This window comes from Maylandia zebra, linkage group LG7, assembly GCF_041146795.1.
Source record: "Maylandia zebra isolate NMK-2024a linkage group LG7, Mzebra_GT3a, whole genome shotgun sequence".
Classification (NCBI taxonomy): Eukaryota; Metazoa; Chordata; class Actinopteri; order Cichliformes; family Cichlidae; genus Maylandia; species Maylandia zebra.
In genome coordinates, this window is record NC_135173.1 from 37,917,790 (window position 1) to 37,940,251 (window position 22,462).

Here is a 22,462-nt window from a genome sequence, read left to right on the forward strand (position 1 = left end):
AACTCATCCTGACCTTCTCTAAACGTCTTTATCAACAGTTGTTTTTAAAATGTTTTATAAAAATGGAAGATATAATAATGAATGACATGCAAAACTCTCTGTTTAATGGATTGTGGCAGTATGCGCGTAAACACGTTGGTTTGCGTCCCGCCGTGAAAACCAAAGAAGAAGAAGAGCGTAACACGCATGCGCAAAGCCACAGCACACCACATTCCCCGCTTCTCTTTCCCTACAGGCAATCATCCAGCAATCATCCAAGAGCAAGTCACTTGCTGTATACGTTCTCCATGATCGTCTGAATACACATACATGGTGGTTTTTTTTTTATCCTTTACAGTGTTTACGAGGAGTAACAATCTGACCGTGAAGCTCCATTAATCTGTGAGTACCGTCTTTATGACTGAATCCTCATTGTGTGAATGGAGGGCCCCTCCATGGTACCTCAGCCAGTTTGTCAACAGCACCAGTGCATTTCGAGTAGCGGCGGCTGCATCATCAAATAACCTTTAGCGTCTATATAAAACCACCAGTTTTAAAGTGGCGTTATCGTTGAGGGTTAAACATCTGAATAGTGATATAACAGCGTGGCTAGCTGTCGTTCAAATACGATCTTAGTCAAGAGTTGAATTTTCCAACCAAGGGAGTCCGTATCGCCCTTTGTTTGATATTCTCCTTTCTCGCACGTTTGTTCTATTTAAACGCGAATTCATGTTAATATATTGCAAACAGATGCCATCTAGTCTTAGCTGAATGCATTTGCGTTTCTGTTTGGTGGTTTTAAGTAGCCACAGCGAAGTAATGCAATGCTAGCTAGCTAAAGCTAGCTTAAATGGCTAAACTTGGAGCTAAATGAGAAAGCAGCAACACGAACAAGAGAAAATAGCTGTAGCCTGTACCAACTGGGGTAAATGCGGCGTTTAGCAAAAACTGCAGCTCACATGAGGAGCATAAAACTAAAAGGAAACATCGTGAGCTAAACGGCAAGGTGGTTTCGTATATACTTTGTACATTTTTATCATTGTGCAATATATACCATTGTTGTCATGTGAGATGGAGAAAGAGGTTTGCCCTTTCATTGCATTTTAATACCACTATCAGACTAAATATCGACTGTATTCAGTCTAAAATTCGTTTTAACTTGACTGTCAGTGAATGTTGCAGTCAGTGCAGGGAGTTATGACCATTAAAAAAAATATATATACATATATATATATATATATATATATATATATATATATATATATATATATATATATATATATATATATAGTCTACATTGACTAACTTTAATTTCAGGATTTTAGAGACTAGAAAAAAATTGCATAGTCATCATGTAAATAAATAAACACAAACTAGAAAATTTCTGAAGAAATTCCGAGTGTGCCAGTGTATCTGCTGCTTGAAAACCTATCAGAAACTAAGAATAGTTTTTTCAAACATGTAAGATTTATTGGGTGCATAAAACAGTTGGTTTGAAAAAGTTCAATGAAAAAACAGCTAGAAACATATGTTGAATGGTCATTTTAATAGCAAAGGAATTGGATAGTATGTCTTATTTTATTTTAGGCATAAACATTCACAGGCATTTACACAGTAGTAGTTAATCAAGTTAATGATGCAGTAGTGAAGTTTATAAATACAATCATGTTGTTATCACTTCAAAAAGCGGCTTTAGTATTTTTGAGTTTTTGTTTTGAAAGGCAAGTTTAATTTGTCTAAACTTATTTTAAACCAGTTGTTTGTCAGTCACCAAGTGTCTGAGCGTGAAAGAGACGGTTTGAAAAATGTAATCATACTATCCAGGCTGTCAGTGATATTGTTCATGCAAACCTCTTGAAAAGTTACTGAGGCTCGTTGTTATATCTGTTCATTGGTATTTATAACTGGTATACTGATCAGCACCAGAAGCATAAAGAATCTTTTATGGTATTAATTTTTTCCTCTGCTTTAGCATAGTACACAGTAGATGCTAATTTCTTCACCATGGCAACTGAAGACAAGAAACCAGAGACTGACACAAAACCTCCAGTAGCACCGTCAGCATCTGCCAGCCAAAGCAAGGTTTGAATTTTTGGGACTATCGCTATTCTGTTCCAGCTGTAGCCTTTAGGGCCAGGAAATAGCCATAGTTAGGATTTATAAGAGAATGTATTTTGTTTAATATAGACTTAGATGAATGTCAGTATATTTGTCACATCTCAGCCAAGAGTTGTTAAATGTTGTATTTCCTTTTCACTCACAGTCGGCACCTGCAAAGCCAAACTACAGCCTGAAGTTCACATTAGCAGGCCACACCAAAGCTGTGTCCTCTGTCAAATTCAGTCCAAGTGGAGAATGGCTCGCCAGCTCATGTGAGTAAAAATCACTGCTGGAACTACCTTTTTTTTTTTTTTTTTTTTTCACGACTTAATAATTATCAATAAATTATTGCAGCTTCTTGTTGAGTTTTAAGATTGATGATGTGTTGTTTTTTTAACCTATGCTGAGTGCGTATTCATTCTGTCTTTACAGCTGCTGATAAACTGATCAAAATCTGGGGCGCGTATGACGGCAAGTTTGAGAAAACCATATCTGGACACAAACTTGTGAGTTTGACTAATTCTTAGCTATACTCCTGCTGTGTTAATGGTTTTGTTTTTTATTGGCTGGACTAATGTAGAGCAACTGTAGCATCCTTGATGTTTAGTCAATTGGGATCAGATGTTTGGAGTCGTTACTAAGAGCCAAGCCACGGTTCCATTAGTTCTTACATTGGCCCCATGCTAGCTGTTTTCAGAGCTTCAAGTCCTGATCAGTTCCCATGAATCTGCAGGGTATATCTGATGTGGCCTGGTCCTCTGACTCCAACCTCCTGGTATCTGCATCAGACGACAAAACCCTGAAGATTTGGGACGTCAGCTCGGTAAGATGGGAGATTATTTAAATGATTCTGCTGAAATGTGTGATGTAATACTAAACTCTGTTTGCTGCGCATACATTTTAGCAAGCTGCACAGGTATATTACCATCATAGAATATTTGACCAACAGTTTTGGTTATTTTTATTTTAGCTATCCAGCAGTAGGGAGTCTAGTGATGTTATCTGGCATGGGATCTTCTTTCTAGAAGAATCATAAAGATAAATAAGAAAAACCATGATTAGCTGTGGCACAATTATGAGTATGATCTTGGATGAGTGATTGGCAGGTATCAGCATGGCAACTGAAGTGTAGAGGCACTAACTACAACTATTAGGTTAGCTCATGTAGGTAATTGATTGTCACTTTTTTACATAAATGAAACATGCACAGCACAAAAGAGTTGGAACATCTAAAAAACATTAGTAAGGAAAAATATACAGTCCTATGCAAAACTCTTGAGCCATCCCATATTTGGAGTGAGATGTTCATGTAATTTTTAAAAAGGTCTTGTGTTTTTAGGCTTTCTGAAGGTCATTCAAAATTTTCTTTGAATGACCTTCATAGGATGCTTTTTCACTCATTTTCAGTCCAGGCCTAGTTCCTGACCATTTTAGGAAGAATGTTTTTTGCTTTTGTAAAGCCACGTAACTCAAAGGATGAACTTTTTTTTCTTATATTTAACAGACAACTTTGGAAAAGAACCAATTTTAAATTTTATCTCTATTTATTTATTTTTTACTAAGAGCCTGCCACGAAAGCTGCTAATATGTGCCCATTTCTTTTGTTGAGAAATGCCAAATATAAGTTTGATGGGATGAAATAATATTTTTGTACCAACCAGGTGATTTCCCCTAGAACTATTAGCTGAAGACTTGGCATATCTCAGCATGGTGTACAGCGTGTCCTTTACAAAAAAGGAAACAGGACAAGTAAAGGGCAAAAGAAGTGGCAGGCCTTAAAACTATCTATGACAGATTAAATATGAAAATATCTGAAACAGTCCTGAAACAGACTCTGAGAAATGCACCTGGCCCTTCAGTTGACCTACTGTTTGCTGAAGCCTCATCATAAAATGCCCTCCCCAGAGCTCGGACATTATTGAAGCAGTGCAGGATCATTTTGACAGAACAGAACAAAGGGCAGCCAACATCCAAAGAGGAGCATAGGATGTCCTCCAGGAAGCCTGCAGAAATAGTCTTGAAGACTACTTAAAGAAATTACAAGAACGTTTTCCTAAGAGAGTGCAGGAGGTGCTGAATTGGCTTTCATGCTCATCAGAATTGTTTTTACTTTATGTATTGTATTTCTATTTATGATTGCACAGTTTACTGCTCCCCATTTCCCATTTTCTTAGCACAGTATAAAGAAACAAGGGCTGGCTCAAGACTTTTGTATAATACTGTAAGATGAATATTATAAACACGTACTTTAAAATACTCAGCTGATCTTTGTCCAGTCCTGTGCAGTAGGCTGAGTCATCCACTGCTCTCTCCCCACATCGCCAGCTTGGTCTTAAGCCTGAATCTGTGAGAGCTGCACCCCAGGCTGACAGCCTGTTCTGACTATGACACAGATATTATGCAGTATTGCTGGTACTGCTAAAAATACTGATTTCATTTTCACAATCAATGTTGAGAATATTTGTTGACTGCTTGAATGCATGACTTCAACTAAATCTATGGGGAGGCTTGTTATTCAGGCCCTTATACTGAAAAAGATCATCTCATGATCATTTGGCTGGACTTACTATTCCTGTCTGAGAGAACAATGCAATCTGTGATTGGTTAACTTGTGGGCAATCTCCCCTTTATTTACTCTACCTGCACATTCTCATTCTGTTACTGGGAGAAGATATCACATGCTCTTTTCAGAGAAGTTCAGAGACATTATGACATGCTTACTTAGTTAGATTTGCTTCTGAATTTCTTTGTAAATTTAGCTGAAGTCATGTGCTGATTTTGTCGGATGATGTTGCGTTTATCAAATTCGGATCTTAGCAGAGCGACAGATTAGAAATGGCTTGGAAGTTGCTGATTAAAATGTATTAATGGGTTATTTTATATGGGCCTATTTTCTGATAATAGAGTCAGAAAAATATGTAAACAAGAAGGCTTTGTTTGGGAGTACTACTTGTAATAGAATCTCAGTGTGTTGGAAATGCGGTGTACTGCTGTAAAAAAGGGGAGATAGTGATTTGGTAAGGCTCGGTCTACATCGCTGCTGTGTCTCTTATCATTATACTTTTATGAAGTATGAAAATGAAATCCATGTAGACTCTTAGGTTCATATCAGTGGTTTCTGCTGATGTTAAAATTGTATTACATTTAAAGCTGCACTTGTAGTGTGGTTTAGTTGAAGATGGTCCTGGGTTTTTCAGTGTGGGTGAGAAATGTGACATTTCGACCAATTTTCTCTCTAATCCAGGGGAAGTGCTTAAAAACTCTGAAAGGTCACAGCAACTACGTCTTCTGCTGCAACTTCAACCCCCAGTCCAATCTTATTGTGTCAGGATCGGTGAGTACCAAGCTCTTGGCAAGAAACAAGTCCTACCTAAATGGAAAGCAGATGTTAGACCTTTGCGAAAGCTCTCACTTTGAGCATTAGAAGCAGTTTCTGAGTGGTTTTCCAAAAAATGATTATTTTTTTTCTCTTCCGTTTCTAGTTCGATGAGAGTGTAAGGATATGGGACGTGAAGACTGGGAAATGTCTGAAAACGCTGCCAGCTCATTCTGATCCAGTCTCTGCTGTAAGTTATTTTTTTATAATTAATTAGACAAATGCTCTGGCTTTAATATTAACACTGTATTAAAGGCATGATGGTCTGCCTCGGCTTGCAGGTTCACTTCAACAGAGACGGCTCTCTGATCGTGTCCAGTAGCTACGATGGCCTTTGGTGAGTACTTGGATCCTCCTGAGACTCTCTGGCCACAGTTCGGGGAACATGGGTGCTTTTTAAAAGAACAAGCTTGCCTTTGATAAGAACTGGAAATGCTCTATGTCTGGCATATTTGCTCTGCGCTCGAGCTAAAAAGAATCCCTTATCATCCCATTGTAGCTGATGTGGATGACTTTCTAGTCATCTGGTGTGAAATTTATTTATTTTTACACGGAAATGTCTCTCAGTTAATTGTGTTATCTTTCATTCACAGTCGAATCTGGGACACAGCATCAGGGCAGTGTTTAAAGACACTGATAGGTAAGATCAGTCACACACGTGTTCCAATTTTTCTCGTTTGATTTGATTTGTTGCAGAATGTGCTAATTAAACGATTGATTAGTGACAGCAAATCTAATTAGTTTTGTATTGAGGCATGAAAAATGCAATCAGGTTGAAGCTTTGAGTTTTTTCAGTTTTGTTTTGTTTTTTTTAAACGTGTCTTTGTGATCAATGCGTTCTTGTTTTTTGTGTTTCTTAGATGACGACAACCCTCCTGTGTCGTTTGTAAAGTTTTCCCCCAATGGGAAATACATCCTGGCTGCTACACTGGATAAGTGAGTATAGACGTTGCTCAGTTTTGTGGCTTTCCTTCACACTATCGCATGACGCTTGCTAATCGGGGGGGGGGGTGCTCGATTGTTGGGGTCTCTCACTGTAAAGCGCCTTGAGGTGAGTGATGTTGTGATTTGGTGCTATATAACTAAATCTGAATTGACTTCTTAAGGAGCTGTACAGTTTTTCACAAGCACTACTTGGATTTCACCAGCAGGAGGCAGCACAACATCACAGTGAGCTGCTGTCTGTTTATTTGACTGTCGATTTTAAACTTCCTTTTGTATTTCTTTTAGCACGCTGAAGCTGTGGGACTACAGCAAAGGAAAGGTAATTGCCTTTGAAAGCTGTTGAAAGGCTTGATTATCATTCTGTTCTTTTATTCTAACTGCTTTTATTTGTCAGTGTTTATGTATTAAGAGTTCAGAAATTTTAAATCATAGATGCACATTCCCAGTAGTGTCCTAGCCTCAGTAATGATGGCATTTTATTTTGCTTTAAGATGTGAAATGTTTGTTTAGTAATGAATAAAACTGCAGATTTTACAGTTTTGTCATTTTTGATTGTATACAAATAACTTCTGTTTTTCTAACATTTCAGTGCTTGAAGACATACACGGGCCATAAAAATGAGAAGTACTGCATATTTGCAAATTTCTCTGTCACTGGCGGGAAGGTAAGATCATTTCTTTGAGAAAATGAATGTTTATATTTTGTTTTTATTGGTGCTTTGAGTTTCAGTGTTACTTTAAAATTACAAAATGGTCCTTTTGAAATCACTTATGTGTGCAAACATAACTCTGAGCCTAAGTGCCGCTGCTCTTTTGCAGTGGATCGTGTCGGGCTCAGAAGACAACATGGTTTATATCTGGAACCTGCAGACGAAGGAGATTGTGCAGAAACTCCAGGGCCACACAGGTACTGCAGATGCACTGTGACTGAAAACGCAGATAGAATAGCATTTTTGTATGGGGACTAAAAGTCAGAGTTAGTTGTCTTTTAGAATCACTTTGCATTTATTTAATTAAATATTTGAAGGCACAGCTCATTTTTAAGACAGAAATTTGCAGCTGTGTTTTAAATATTGTGTTCTGGTGCAATCTGTTCTTTTAATTTGTCATTCTTTAAATTTTCTTCCTGTACTTTTTTCAGATGTTGTCATTTCGACTGCCTGCCACCCCACAGAGAACATCATCGCATCTGCGGCTTTAGAAAACGACAAAACCATCAAGCTATGGAAAAGCGACTGCTAAGCCATTTTGGATCTTTTGGGCCACTTGTGTTCCTTTTGTTTTTTTATATATATATATATAATTTTCCTACATTTTATTGTAAGACAGGAGGACTTTTGTTTTCTAACAGAGAGCTCCTGCTGGATTGGAAGAATGAAATTAAACTCCATGAAATGTCATGACATTCAGCCAGAAGAACCAAACCAGACACATCATCCACACACAGTTCTGCAGCGGACGTTATCCCCTCATCAAAGCATGTGCCAGATTTCGATGTCTCATTATGGAAATTTGTGATTGGTTTTTTTTTTCTCTCCCTCGTTTTACTTTGCAGCAATATTCTGGTGCTTCAGTATTTTATTTTTTTTAAACACTGCATTAACCTCGATGTCACTGCCTCATAACAGTCTTCACAAGCACGATTCTAGTCTTGTACAATGAATATAATGGTTATTTGGTCCTTCGTGGTATTTTATTTTCTGCCTTTGTGTAACTCAGTAGTACCATTTACAATCAGTGACTTTAAAGAAAAGAGGTGACGGTATACCTGAGGACAACTACTTAATACTTAAGGACTTCGGATCTTAAGTGAGTGCTTTATGCCCTAACAAGATATTTTAAAAAACTCTTTTTTTTTTCTTTAGGGCAACAAACCAGAATTTGACACAAGTGCAAACATTGAGAATGTTTAAAATTCTTCAAGATTTGCTACAAAAATCAAAATGACCCTGAATGACCTTTAAAAAAAAAAAAAGAAGTACTTACTAACACTTGACCGTTCACAACAGTGACCAAATGCAGTTGTGTTCCAGTATTTGTACATACAACAACGCCACGTGTCGCAGTTTGATTACTTTAGCTGTCTTTGTGTTTTTGTTCTCTGCTTGACTAGCTGATAGTTCTGCACATGAAGCCAGCAGGCTGCTTTTCCTGTAGTTAACCTGGATTCTATGTAAAATATGTTCGCATCTGACAGCTGTAATTCACATCTGAATAAAAACAGTTTTTGTATGTTTCACCCCGAGTCGTTGACAGTTTCATTTCTGTACACCTTCTAACACAAATCAACTGGAAACGCTCACTTAAAATTTTTTAATAACCTTTTTTTTCCTGTCCATGAACGAAGAACATCAGAGAACAACCCACGAAGAACAGATGACAAAATTCCATTTTCTTAAAAATAGACAAAATATAATGAAAGAAGATACTCCCATCTTGCAGCGACAGGTTAAAACATGGCAAAGTAAAAGCGACACAGTTACCAAAGTGCCAAAGCTTACTATTACTCCTGTCTTACATTTTCAATCTGAAAATTATCTCTTGCCGTCAAATAAGCTTTTCCACAATGTACATAACAGCCCACAGTGAGAAGGGAAAGAACAGAGTACATAAGCAAGGGATAAAATTACTTTTGTACAAAAATAGAGCTTTTACCAAGTGTTGTTTTTTTTAAACTACAACATTTTACTGTTTATGCCACAAAGAAAGCAGTGATTGTGTCACATGTTCAGCTTGTCCTGGTTACTTTTTTTTCTTTTTGAACATACAATTGTTAAGCAACACATACATTTCAGAGGGTTTCAAATCTTAACCATTTTTCCCTCTCTTTCATAGTTTACTAAGGTCCCATAAACTGCTGAGAAGCTGGTTTGAGTTTAACTGCTGCAATTCTGCTGGTTGATCAGGATTTTTTTTTATTAAGGTCAAAATGCAAACAAATCCTCGGGGGGGGGGGGGCAAACACCATGAAACGCTTGAAGAACACCTGCCGTGAAACCGTTTGGTCTGAATCACTCGTCTCCTCCTTTCAATGTTGGAAATCCTTAAGGAATAGAGCTGTCGATATATATATTTATAAATATATACACATATACATATTAACAAAATATAGCATTCAATGTAGGTAATCATTCTTTGCAGGTGTCCATTTCTTTCTTGTCAAGATCGATTTATGGCTTAAGATAGCTGCTGTCACTAATCACAGTAGAAGGAGACATCGGACTCAAAAGAACAGGAGAATAATCGTTTTAACACTTGGGTCACCCGGTTGGAAAACGAGCATTGGATTGTTTTATCATCTGCTTTTCTTGATGAAAATCAGCCTCTAAAAATAGTTTCCTTTGAAATTGTATGAACGTTTTTGATTTAACAGACAAACAAGTATGTATATATAGATATATATATCTTTTTTTTTTCAATAATATAAATACTGTAAGCTCAAGCTGGCAGTCAATACTGTCACATGGATAGGTTGTAATATTCAGGCCACCTCAATGAAAATAGAGAATAAGAATCAAACACAAAGCCAATTGGTCTTTTTGACGTTATTGCTACTTTACTCAGTTTTACTAAGCACAGATACTGAGGTTTTGTCTGAGCCAAAGGAATATTGATGATAGTAATGCGGTTAGAAAGTGCCTTCTTTTTGTTAACAACAAAAACAACAACAACAACGACAACAAAAATTCAAGTTATGTTGCAGCGCTCTTTCTCTTCCACTAGAAGGAGCTCGCAGCTCTTAAACTGCTACTACATCCCTCCCATTCCTCTTACCCAAACTTCTCCCTCACCCAAAGTAAACCTTGCAGTCTTGCTTGAGCTCTATAGCATCTGACATTTCAGAGCCAGCGTGTATGAACTGACTTTTTGATTTTTTTCATCGTAAGACAAAAGAGATCATTGGCCATCTGGGGGATCAGTTTCACAGAGGTGGAATGACATTTACAAGTTCTCTTCCAGCGCGTGCTATTTATTATAAAACTAGCACCAAATAATGATGAAAAACGGACATACGGACATTTTACAGACTGGTTTGTTTTTTTCTGAGTCAGAAATCTATGGAGTCTTGATGACCCTCAAACTTGATTATAATTGATTAATGTGCTAATAAACTCAACATCAGTAGCTGACAGCTAAACTAAGCTCCGATTGCTTCCCACGAGTTTCATTTTTCATAAACCAACTGCGAGACTGGATATGATGAAATATACATGAAACACCAGCTGATTAAAAAAAAAATTGTTTTATCATTTTAAGCGTGGATTTTATTTCATACGCTTAATTTACTTACATTTTCAGTGCAATTCAGATTTTCATTTATCCATTACTATCAAGCAAATTATTTTCAAAGGGCACACTCTCAAGACTCCACACATTTCCTCAGACCCCATTAAAAATCTGACTTTTATCAAAATGTAATGAAAACACAGTGCTCGGGTTTCTTTTTTTTCTCTTTTGTTTCCCAGGTTCAGATAGTGTAAAGGTGCTTATGAAAGAGTAGCAAAGATGCAGATATAGAAAGAAAATCCTATTTAAATCTTTTTAACCGTCATAAGTATTATTATTATCTGCAGTAGCAAAGCTGGTGCTTTTTTTTTAAATTTGGTTTTTTACACTTGGTGAGTTTGTTTGAAATCCTGGTGACACCTGCTGTAGTGTGACCTATCACAAAGTTTAGGTTTGAGTACTTTCGCTGGTGTTTATATGTCCTTCTGTTTCTGGGCAGATTTTTGTCATCGAGGGTTACCATGTCAGAATTTGTTTTAGCCCTTACTTATAGTGGCCACATTTACTTGAGAGGCTTTGCCTTTTTGCCAGGCCACCGCTGTAAAGAGCAGTTTTCTCTTAATAACTTGCCTGGTTAAATACAAGTTTGAGTTAATTTCAATCAAATGTGAGTAAACCAGAGCTAAATAACCCCTAAATATCTTTAAAAAACAACAACAACAAAACCCTTGGTATTATTTTCTCCTGCCAGTAAAAAACTTGCAGTGGACCCACATTTGACAAACACATTTCTTTAAAAGATCTCAGATCTGTGGACAATCTTTGGAAATGCAATTGATGCATAGTTTTGCAGCAGCTGCAGCATTTACAGAAAAGCAGAGGAGGGGGGAAGCAGAATATGGGCATAAAGCATATTTATACACAACATGTATATATGTAGAAACATGGATATTTAACATTTCAGTTCAACTTATACGACACTTGGTTGTCCAGAGAAGTGCAGAGAGAGCGAGTGTGTGTGTGTGTGTCCCTCTGAGGTGTTAAACAATTGTGGCGTTCCTGATTGGGTCGGGGCCAGAGTCCACCTCAGAGGTCAATTACATCGACATCAGCTCTCTGTTTAGAAACCCGACTCCACGGTCATGAGGTTAAGTGCCAAGTAACAAACAAACAAACAAATAATGGCTCCTGCTGCAACAGCAACAAGTACATCTCTCACATACTGTATATGGTCTAATCCTAAATGGGTATCAAGAACTGAAGGTCCGAAGGATGGAGGCAGAGGTAAATTGTGCATTGCGGTTGTTAAAAGTGAAAACTGAAAATAACGTCAATACTGTTTCTGTACAGGTAGATATGAGGTGTTTTGAAAAGCTAATACCCGCTGTGTTGAGCAGAGTGTGGAGGTGTAAATGGTGTGCTGGAATTCACATGAAACGCGAAGTGGAGAGGGTGGAGAATGGACGATAAGGAGCTAAGAGGCTGGCAAAACTAGGACGTTTACCCACAGTGTGAGTGTGCACAAACTTTCCAGGCGTCCAAGCTTGTCGTGATGAAGGCCAAATGTTGGAAATGTTACTTTCCAAAATATATGTTGTTCCTCCGTGTGCTGGTAGCCTTTCAGAGCATCCAGTGGGCTGTAAAGCTTACAGTTGGGTACTTTAAAACAGCCTGAATGGTCCTGTGTGTAGATTGTACATAACAAACTTTCCCAACTCTCTGTCGAGCAATACGTGAACTGAAGGGTTGATAAGTGGACTACCACAACATTCTCCCCAGTGTTGCACAGTGTTTAGAGTAAGACATGGTTGTATTTGTTGGAATTGGGCAGAGACCTGAGGGTTTTGAGCTCTTGCAACCTTGTTAACCCACCTCTGAATTCTCCAGAAAGCTCACACATTGAAAAAAAGAACACAGCTAGTGCAAGACCTGACGTGCTTAGTTGAGTCAGGCAGGAACAGACAAGTTCCTTTAAGCAGACTTATTTCCCCGAACCAGCCTGCCCCTCTTAATTAAGTTCAGTCCTGAAAGACAGTGAGGGCTCAGGTCCAAGTCTAAACAGCCCAAGGCTCTCAAGAGCCCACGATTGTCCCGATCACAACGTTGAGTGTCCAATTATGACATCATTACTGTTCAATATATGTGTGCATATATATATATATATATATATATATATATATATATATATATATATATATGTATGCAAGAGCAATTCTGTCTTTATGTGTTAAAACCTGATCATCTCAGCTTTTTCTTGTCAAGGTGTAGGAAAAGTGATGATGAAAACAATGGCTCAATATGTTTCTTTTGTCCTCTGTCCGTCCTCATTTCAGTCCACCGTTGTCACTCGTCTTGCTGCGTGGTTTTCATATATAATATTTCTTATTCGTATTTATATTTTTTACAAGGTATAAAACAGACCCATGGGCGTGACGGATTCATTGTTTGAAAACATCTAAGCGAGGCGAGGGGGTAGAAGGGACGGAGGAGGAGAAAAAGAGGGAGGAAGGGGGAGGTTCTCCATCCAAGGCTGTCTTGTGATTTGTCCCTTGCTGGAGATTTTTTATTTTTTATTTTTCTTTTAAAAAAAGGAAAAAGGCCCCCCTCTTGATCCAAGGCTGATGAGGAGGGTTGGGTGGAGGTAAAGAGGGTTCAACCCCTCACCTCTATTATGTCATTTGATGTGGGGCTTCTAGCATCTCCATAAGGAAGGTGTCAATGGGCGTGTCGCCGATGAGCTTGAAGAAGAACAGGTGCTCTAGACACTTAAGACCGATGGAGCGCAGTGCAGGCAATCGCAGCAACAGCTTAGCAAATCTGTCACAACACAAAACAAGAATTTAGCACAGGATGAAAAGCTGAAATAATTTTAAAGTATTTCTAAGCTTGCAGTTTCAGGGGCATTAGTTTTGGCATAAATATGCACTTTGTCATAAGCAGGCGCTCACCCATCCAGCTGCAAGTTATGATTTAAGAGAACTGGTGATGCTTGCACACACAGGCCTCACATTAAATATAAGACTAAGAAAAACCTGTTTTGAGCAAATGGCAAAACTTCAGTGCAAAACTATCACACAATAATAATTTTAATAGTTTTTTATGCAGCTGTAGATGGGTTTCAGCAAACTTTCAAGCTGAAAATAGCCACGAAAAAGCCACAGATGTGCCAGAAACTGCAATTCCTGACACAACCACTTGAGGCAGATTCCAAAAGCTAACCAGTCCCCATATACCCTCATGATAACATGCCCAACATGTTTGCAACCAAATGTAGTAAATATCTATACCCCCCTTGTTTTTGATGACCAAAATTGCCATCCCATTAAAAAAACACAAAGAATTAGTATCACATAAATCAAGCTTATACTATAAGTTAAAACATCATCTACTGTATCAACTCAACTAATACGGTCACATTTGGTTTAAAAAAAATCCAAATTCTGTCAATGATTCATATACCAATTCACAACATCAATTTTTGATATACAGTCTATGTCAAAACTGATAACACGGTGAACTCAAAGCTACTGATAAAACACGTTTCTTGTGTGGATGTACTTCAAGCTTTTTTCTTTGACTTCTACCTCATGAGAGGCTGTCTGGGTTGAGACTTTAAATATTAATAACAGCTGCAACAATAAACACACTTGTGCTCTTGATTTTCTCAGCACCGCAAACTGGTAATGTAACAATAAGGGCTCGGTGTTTATGATCTTACCTGCCAGGCTGCTCTGGGTATTTCTGTTTGCAGTAGGCCTCTAAAGACGCGTAGACTTTCTCTCTCAGAGCTTCTACTTCGCCTGGGTTGGACAGACCTTTAGAGTCTGCGGAGAGTGGCAGAAAGAACAAAAGAATTCACTACACCACGTGGCTAGGCTGTGCTGCTGTTATTTGTACACAACTGGACATTCTTCTTCACTATAAAAAGAAAAAAAACCCCAAAGAAGTAAACAAGTAGGCGTGAAAAAGCTTTCAAATCTGCACTTTTGCCCAGTGGAAAAACTAGCATAACTCAATATGGAAAAGCATCTCCACATTCTGGGCTAGTCCAATTAAGACCGCAATTCTCAAGCTGCACCAATTTAAGCTTCACTGGACTCATCTTTGATTAACATTTCTGACGAACAAAGCATTGTGAAGTTGACAATCAATGAATGTACACTGGTTGTTAATGGCTGGACCAGATCACACAGTGTGTGAAAGAAAAGGACTGAGGGCCATTTTTGCCTTGCTGTTCCCTTCACCCCCACCCCCACCACCGTATGTTTTTTCTCCAGTCAGTGTAGTCTTGCAAACCCCTAATTAACAAGGAATCAGGCGGAAAAGTGAACAGGGGCCAGTGGGTCTGGGTATGGCCTGAACAAAATGTGAAACACAGAGGATCAGTGTGTCCAGGGTGAGCAGATCCGCAGAGCCCCAGAGAGATTCAGGGAGCCTCCCTTACTGAGTCACTAAAAACCTGGGTCACATTCATGGGTTAGTTCAGTCCACTTAGATTCCATTTGGATAAGGTTTAAATACAGAACAGCACACTCATAGCAGAAGTGCCTTGGCAAGACACGGGCCTCAATTAAAGAGCGCACTCTTTCTTTGGATCTTTGCGGGGGAACGTAGTAAAATTTACACAAGGTTGGCAAATTACAAAATAAATGAGAATTCATCAATTTCAAGTGAAAATGGTGCCTTGAGAGAATCAAGGTCAACTCAAGGAGATAGTTTCCATTACAAGCTGAGATACCAGAGCTGAGACATAAGTGATGCACAACGCAACAGCGTTCTTGAATCTAAATACGTTATATTTACTTTTAACAAAAGTCTGGCAGCATTTTGAGACCATTTCCCCAATGTGAAAAGTTGTTCCCACTGGAATTGATTAAAGCCAAATGAAAGCTGAGCCAATGAGAATAAGACACATTTGTCATGTTCTATTTTAAGCCTGCTGTGGGATAAGGTTTAATAATCAAAGTTGAAGAGTTTGTGTTGACTAAGCGTTACGCTTCGAGTCCTCAGTGACTCATATTCTATTCCTGCAACGTCAGTGTCGGCTGATTATAGCTAGAAACAGTAGCAGCACCACGCCACAGTGCACAAGATCTTTATACTTTTAATAAAAGTTGCATTTCACTGGAATACGCTGATGTTCAGAAAGAAAAAAAAAAGCCAGTATACAACAATTACTCCGAAGGAAGAATTACACAGCGCAGTAGTTTGATGACCCATTTCTCTAAAAGATTTTTAGTCATTTTACATTACTGAATATATATATATATATATATATATATTTTTTTTTTAATGAAAGTTGAAACTAAAAAAAAGAGAAAAAAGAAACAAGAGTTTGCATTGTACAAACAGCAAATGAAAGCTTTTATATAATATACACAATGGTTACCTGGGTTGAAAAGGACAATAGCTCGAAGGCACCCCAGTTCTGTCTTATCCATCTGCATGTCCCTCATCTTTGACACCAGCTCTGTCAGCACTCTGCACAAAAGCAACAGGAGACAGTCAGAGATGCTACTCAGGTTAAAATACTATGTCAAGAATATTTAATTCTTGGCTAATAGGCAATATTTGTGTAAAATGAAACTAAACCAGTGGCAGAAAATTAAAGATCACACTTAACTGGATTTTTTTTTTTTTTTTTTTTGCAAATGACACATTATTCTTGACTGGTGCATTGCAAATACGGTTTTAACCACTTTCAAGTTTGCCTCTATTTGAAAAAACATGCACACAAGCTTACTCTGGGCCCACACTGGCACAGTTAGATCAGTGGAAAAGTTTACAGCCCTGCAAAGTAATTATATTTAGTACATGGTTTTCATAAAACGAAAGCCGCAGAGTAAACACAAGCTGTAATCTAACACCAGTGCTCCCACTGTCTGTGTGTGACATCACGGGTGGGAGTGGTGGCGTGTGGAGTCGCTCGAACTCCTCACCCCACGTTGACTCGGTCACACCCTCTCCCTGGCACTCTTTATTTTCCCTCTCACTCCGTTTCTTTCTGCTCCTCGCGCCCAGATAGTAAAGTCAATTGTGGCTCTTAGCTCATTCTAATTCAATTTGCTCTAAGGAGGAACAACAGAGCTTAAAAAAAGACAGAGAGGGAGAGAGAGAGGAAAGGGACTCAAGCGTTTAAGTTGATCAGTCTCTTCATTTGTATGGAGAAGAGACAGTGGACCAGATAAAGAAACATTATCAGTTCTCTGCATCTTAATGCTTGCCACAGTTAATAAAGAGATGGAATATGTCCTGTGGCTGTGAACGCTGATGACTGAGCGCACAGGCTGCTGATCAGAGGCGCAAGAAGGGAGACACAAAGAAAGTACTCAAAGTTTGACTGTGGCTTGACTGAGTCTGATGACAGCACGTGCAGCTGCAAATTCTCTGCTGGCTCCAAAACTGTGCAAGGAAACATGCGCTTCATTTGCAGTTTTTAATTTTCAAAATATAATAACAATCCATGACCAGAACTGTTCAAGAGTAACGTAGTTTAAAAAATATATATTTACAAAAAATCCCAAACCAATACAAACAAAATGTAAGATATATTTTTCTTATACGTTTGACAAACTTTCATAAGGGTGGTTCCTGCATCCAGCTGCGCTGTGACTCTTTTTTTTTTTTTTTTTTTCTTTTCTTAAATGACATCAGAAACAGCAGTATGCGACATTACGTGATGGCAGAGCTTCAGTTCATCCTTTGTCTTTTTTTTTTTTTTTTTTTTTTTTTTAATAAATAGGACAGGGGGAATGAATGAGAGAAAGAGGGGGAGAGAAAGAAAGAAAACCAAAGGGGAGAAGAGACGGTGAGAAGGGGGGGGAAGAGAGTGACTCTATGGTGCATGGATTGTCTATATAAGATATGAGAGGTTCTGTGTGACCCCTGTTGTGTACAGGCGTAAATATTTTATATATTGGAGTCAATCAATTGTGCCTGTGCTGCTTGGCATTCCCCATTTTGTGTAACATTTCATTGTTTCAATTCAATGTTACATGAAATATTCTACAAGGGGTGGACATTTAATAGAATTTTAATCTCGATCAGAATTTTGTCTTCCCACAATTATGACATTTAAAATGAATACTCTGCCAATATAAAACGCAAAGCAAAAGCAATTTAGGCACTCTCTAAATCAGCACTTGATCATGTGTCTGTGTTTGCCTATCACAGCTGGTCCCTGCAGCACAAAGCTTGAAGTTGGACTAAAAGACAAATATACAACAAAAATCCAATGTCTGGCACAGCAGAACGCAAGGAGCTTGTCTCTTGAATTGGATCAACATCCGTTGTTTGGATTTTGGGGGAAGTGATGTTAAGAACAAATCATAATGGAAGAATGCTGTGAAAGAGTGCTGCTTTGCATTGCAGATGAAACTGAAAATATGCCACAAAATGCAGTATAATTAATGAATTAAGGCCAAGAAAAACAACTACAGATGTAAATTGCCCAAGTGCCAATTAAAGGGAGCCTGTACGACACAACAGCGTGTACATCCAGCTCACAAAGACACACTGGAATTGTTACAGTTATTATTCCACATTGGCAATATTTGTGCTGTATCAAAACCTCATGGGATTTCACAGCTGACAAAGACTTTGCTCTGAGTTTTAGTCTGAGTTTCTAATGCTAACGTGTTATCAGGAGAGAGACTGATACACCGATGAGCCGATATTATTGGCTGATATTACTCATTTGCCATTATATTGATATCAGTATTTTTAAACAGCCGATAAATAAAAAATTTAAAATATATGAAGAAACAGGAGAACTAACTTTAACCATGTTACGAGATTGATGCTGCATAGTTTGTCCACCAGGGGGCCCTCTACAACTTCTCTAATGCAATGTGTTTAGACCGCCAAATCAGCTGATCTGACAAAAGTTAGGCAGAGAATAAAGGACTAATCCAAATGTTTTTGTAACAATGAAACAAGTTTATTTTTAAATTTCTACAACATCTTAGTAAGGACTTATAAATAAATAAATACACTTAACAAATGTTTTGTGTCCCTTGATGTTAAACAAAATATCGGCTGATACTAAATATGAGTATCGGTAAGACTAATACTTTTCTAACTCTTTAACTTTTATTAACTTAAAAAATAGGCCACCTTTATAAATCACAATATTATCAAAGCACTACTTTCAGGTTGCATTACATGCTACTCGAGCACACCTTTAGAAAGTGCTACCTAATATATTATTTACAAAAGTTTTTGGTGCAGTTTCTACATGAATTTAGATGTCACTAAGTCCAAGAAAATTTAGTAACCTGTCAAAGATGGCTCCCACTCCGGCACTGTGGGCGCTGTTGCGGTGAACGTGCAGCCCCGTTGCCAGCAGAATCCCGTCTTTAACCGCTATCGAGCGGTGCGAAAATGATGCAATGAGGAGCTCGTTCCAACCTGAGAAAGAGATGAGGAGAGGGACTGAGAAAAAAGTATGAGAAATAAAACCACTCACACTCTCCGAAATCCCCAGTACAAAAGTTCACACAGCATTCGAGCAAAATGAAACTGACAACAAAGGAGGGAATTCCAATGAATCAATTAAGCTGCGCACTAAAAGCATGCAGCTTTCTCAAGCACAGGCATCAGGTTATTACTAAGACATTTGAATCATGCTTTCTAAAGAGACAAGCGTGTAAACGGGATGAACTGCGCCTGCCATCGCAATAAAGACAACAGGCTTGATGCGCCAAAGCAGGGGGCTCGACACGGAGCGCCGAAGACACAAGACGCTGCCGTTTGAGTGACAGGGCTCCTTTAACTGTTCTGCCTGGCAACACCCGCCTCTTCTCCCCAGAGTTGAGTTGGGTATGAGCGGAGCCGGGATGCTTTTATCTGTGATACAGCAGAACTAAAGCGGTTATTTATAGAAAACCTGAGAGCAGAGACGAGCGTTGCCGAATAATGTCTCTCTCCCCGCTTTGCTGAAGTCTTTCCATCTTTTTATATGTGCAAAGGATAAGAATGATGGGAGGATTTATTTATTTTATTTGTTTTTTTAGGGTAAGGGATGGGTGCGTTATAGCATTTTTTTTTCCTGGAGGAGGATTTAGAAAATAATGGTGTAATTTAGAGTGACAAGCAAGCAACAAGGGCAATGTGTTGGGAGAACCCAAAAGACCTTCCTGCATGTGACGTTAGTGACTGTAGCAGAAGTGACAGATGATTCACTCTCCGTTTTACATCGCTGCTTCTGTGATGCTTGCTTTTCCTCATACAGCAGATGCATGAAAAGACTCTGGGTCTGTCTCTTGCATCAGTCACATGACCGAGAGGTATCCAGTGTTCTCTTTTTTTCTGACTATATTATTAATGTTCATGGGCATCTGTTGTATCTACAAATGTGACTTATTTAACAATGAAAACAATGTCCTGTGATTCTGTTATTTTTATTTTTGTTTAATCCTTGTTATTTTAAACAGCAGCAATTACTTGCCTTTTTAATACACAGTCAGTGGGCATAATACAATACATCTTACACTGAGTAATCAGTGGTTTGTTGAACCAGCAAATTTGATTCAATTTATTCATATAACAATGACCATTGATTCCAACCCATATCCTGTTAATTATATATCATCACTGCCAATCACTGCAAATTGTTTGCTGGTTAGATCATGCAAAATACTTAAGTCAGCTCGACAGACCTGCTCGTAGAAGGATGACCTGGTCGTCCAGCGGCAGCTCAGAGAAGTGGGGGATTCTTTTAGCCCACTCAACCAGGGTAAAAAGTTGTTTGTCAGCTGCTTGACAGATATTTGTCACTGGGTCGTTGGGCTGCAGGGGACGAGAGACAAAGATAGAACAGGTTAAAATAAGTCAGAAAATCAACTACAGTGTGAATTAAATAAGATTGAAATGTTAGCTTAATAATAATAATAATAATAATAATGGATTGTATTTATATAGCGCTTTTCAAGGCACCCAAAGCGCTTTACAATACCACTATTCATTCACTCTCACATTCATACACTGGTGGAGGCAAGCTACAGCTTTGTGTCTTTTGGCTGAGAGCCTTGTGCTAGGGCATAATTGAGCTACAGTGCTATGACAACGTATTTCCCCACCCTTCCTGATTTTTTAGTTCTTTTGCATATTTCTCACACTTGCTACCAATGGTGGTACAACCAGGTATTAGGGTTTAGGGGGCAATTACTTTTTCACATGGTGCAAGGAAGGTTTCGATTTCCTTAACCTTTTAAAGCCAAGCGTATCGTATTTGATGCATGTGTTTTTGTGAGTTTTTGAGACTTCTATATCATCAGCGTGACTTTTTTAACCCTATAAAATATAATTGGCATAACACATTTTTTAACACATTTTTAATGACTAAATTGCAAAAATATGGCTAATGTAGCAAATGTAATACAAATTAAAACTCATACATATGCAGATTAAAATTTGATATATCAAATATTTTTTTATATATATTTATGTAGAGAGATTTTCTATAGATTTCTGGCAGTTATTTCATGGTTCAGGTTTTAAAGGGTTAGTAAATTTAAAATATTGATTTTAAAACTCCATTTGTATTTACTCAGTATATCTTTGTCTAATATTAAAATTTGTGTTATGATCTGAAACATGTAACTGTGACAAAAGTGCAAAAAAAATAAGAAATCAGTAAGGGGCTTTTTTCATGGCACAGTACCTATAACTACGTAATCACACACACACTAACACCAACATGAGTGCCCGCCGTGAATAATATCTTCTAAAGAGGTACGGTGAAAAAACAAACAGTGATTCTGTCTCAGCTTGTGGAGGAAATACCTGCAGAGAGCTGTCAGTGAAAAAACAACTTTCGCTGAGCTGACTCTTTCTTTGGGGACCTTTTAGCCAAAACACAAATCAGCCTCTCTGACAGCTAGTAGAGCTCAAGAGGCCCTTGAGAGGCTCCACTGACACTTTACTACAGAGCAAGTGGTTAGGAGCTCAAAGAGGACTTTATCACAGCACCAGGAACGGCTTTGTAAAAAGGTAAACCAATGTGCTCACAGTAGTGCTTCTAATAATGATTGTGTAATTATGCTGATAACCACATTTGGCAGAAATGACTTCAAGTAACACCTCTCAACATCATCGTGGATGAATTTGGGTCCTTTCAAATCTCCCGTTTTTAAGTAAGATCATTGAAAAAGCAGTTTCTCAACAGCTCAGTTACTTCTTAAAACAGAATAATTGCTACGATGCCTTCCAGTCAGGTTTTAGACAGAATCACAGCACTGAAACCGCTCTGACCAAAGTGTTTAATGACATATGTCTGAATACAGACAGTGGAAAAATGTCAGTCTTAGTTTTACTGGATCTCAGTGCAGCATTTGATACAGTTGACCACAACATATTACTCAAACGACTGGAGAACTGGACAGGTCTTTCAGGAACTGTACTAAACTGGTTCAAAACATACGTAGAAAACAGGAAATACTTTGTATCAATAGGTAACTTCACATCTGAGCAGACAAGTATCACATGTGGAGTTCCCCAAGGTTCCATCTTGGGACCCCTTCTGTTTAACATCTACATGCTCCCACTGGCACAGATTATAAACAACAACAAAATAAACTATCACAGCTATGCAGATGACACACAAATATATATCACAATGTCACCAGGAGACCGAGGCCCTGTACAGGCTCTTGGTAAATGCATTGAGGAAATCAATGACTGGTTGTGCCACAATTTTCTCCAGCTAAACAAAAACAAAACTGAGGTAATAGTCTTTGGTGCCAAAGAAAAACGATTACAGGTCACCAGAGAACTTCAATCTATACATCTAAAAACCACAAACCAGGCGAGAAATTTGGGTGTAGTGATGGATGCA

At 38.3% G+C, this 22,462-nt stretch overlaps 2 protein-coding genes across 5 annotated transcripts in view; one reads left to right on the plus strand and one right to left on the minus strand.

Annotated features, from left to right (window-relative positions):
- The first annotated feature begins 243 nt into the window (after nucleotides 1–243).
- wdr5 (WD repeat domain 5) lies at nucleotides 244–8,638 on the plus strand. Its single transcript, XM_004538406.3, has 14 exons — nucleotides 244–381; nucleotides 1,952–2,061; nucleotides 2,243–2,351; nucleotides 2,512–2,585; nucleotides 2,813–2,902; nucleotides 5,324–5,413; nucleotides 5,562–5,645; nucleotides 5,737–5,792; nucleotides 6,049–6,095; nucleotides 6,316–6,391; nucleotides 6,686–6,719; nucleotides 6,990–7,064; nucleotides 7,219–7,306; nucleotides 7,541–8,638. The coding sequence occupies exons 2-14, from the start codon at nucleotides 1,984–1,986 to the stop codon at nucleotides 7,639–7,641; spliced, it is 1,002 nt and encodes a 333-aa protein (XP_004538463.1). The 5' UTR covers nucleotides 244–381; nucleotides 1,952–1,983; the 3' UTR covers nucleotides 7,642–8,638.
- A 59-nt stretch (nucleotides 8,639–8,697) lies between these two features.
- The window catches only part of rxraa (retinoid X receptor, alpha a), a 112,429-nt gene continuing 98,664 nt past the window's right edge, over nucleotides 8,698–22,462 (minus strand). For all 4 annotated transcript variants that reach the window (XM_076886326.1, XM_076886327.1, XM_076886329.1 and 1 more), the window contains exons 7-11: nucleotides 20,286–20,415; nucleotides 18,903–19,035; nucleotides 16,016–16,107; nucleotides 14,345–14,450; nucleotides 8,698–13,443 (exon numbers count right to left, since the gene is read on the minus strand). In XM_076886326.1, coding sequence (XP_076742441.1) covers nucleotides 13,296–13,443; nucleotides 14,345–14,450; nucleotides 16,016–16,107; nucleotides 18,903–19,035; nucleotides 20,286–20,415 — 609 coding nt within the window. In that variant the 3' untranslated portion in view covers nucleotides 8,698–13,295. The remainder of the gene's footprint in view (nucleotides 13,444–14,344; nucleotides 14,451–16,015; nucleotides 16,108–18,902; nucleotides 19,036–20,285; nucleotides 20,416–22,462) is intronic.

What these genes read in the sequence shown, in the direction of transcription:
- wdr5 (XM_004538406.3), top strand. Translation starts at nt 1,984, where the DNA reads ATGGCAACTGAAGACAAGAAACCAGAGACTGACACAAAACCTCCAGTA. An exon ending in ATCTTATTGTGTCAGGATCG is followed by an intron (nt 5,414 to 5,561) that starts GTGAGTACCAAG and finishes TTCCGTTTCTAG; the next exon opens with TTCGATGAGAGTGTAAGGAT. An exon ending in GTGTTTAAAGACACTGATAG is followed by an intron (nt 6,096 to 6,315) that starts GTAAGATCAGTC and finishes TGTGTTTCTTAG; the next exon opens with ATGACGACAACCCTCCTGTG.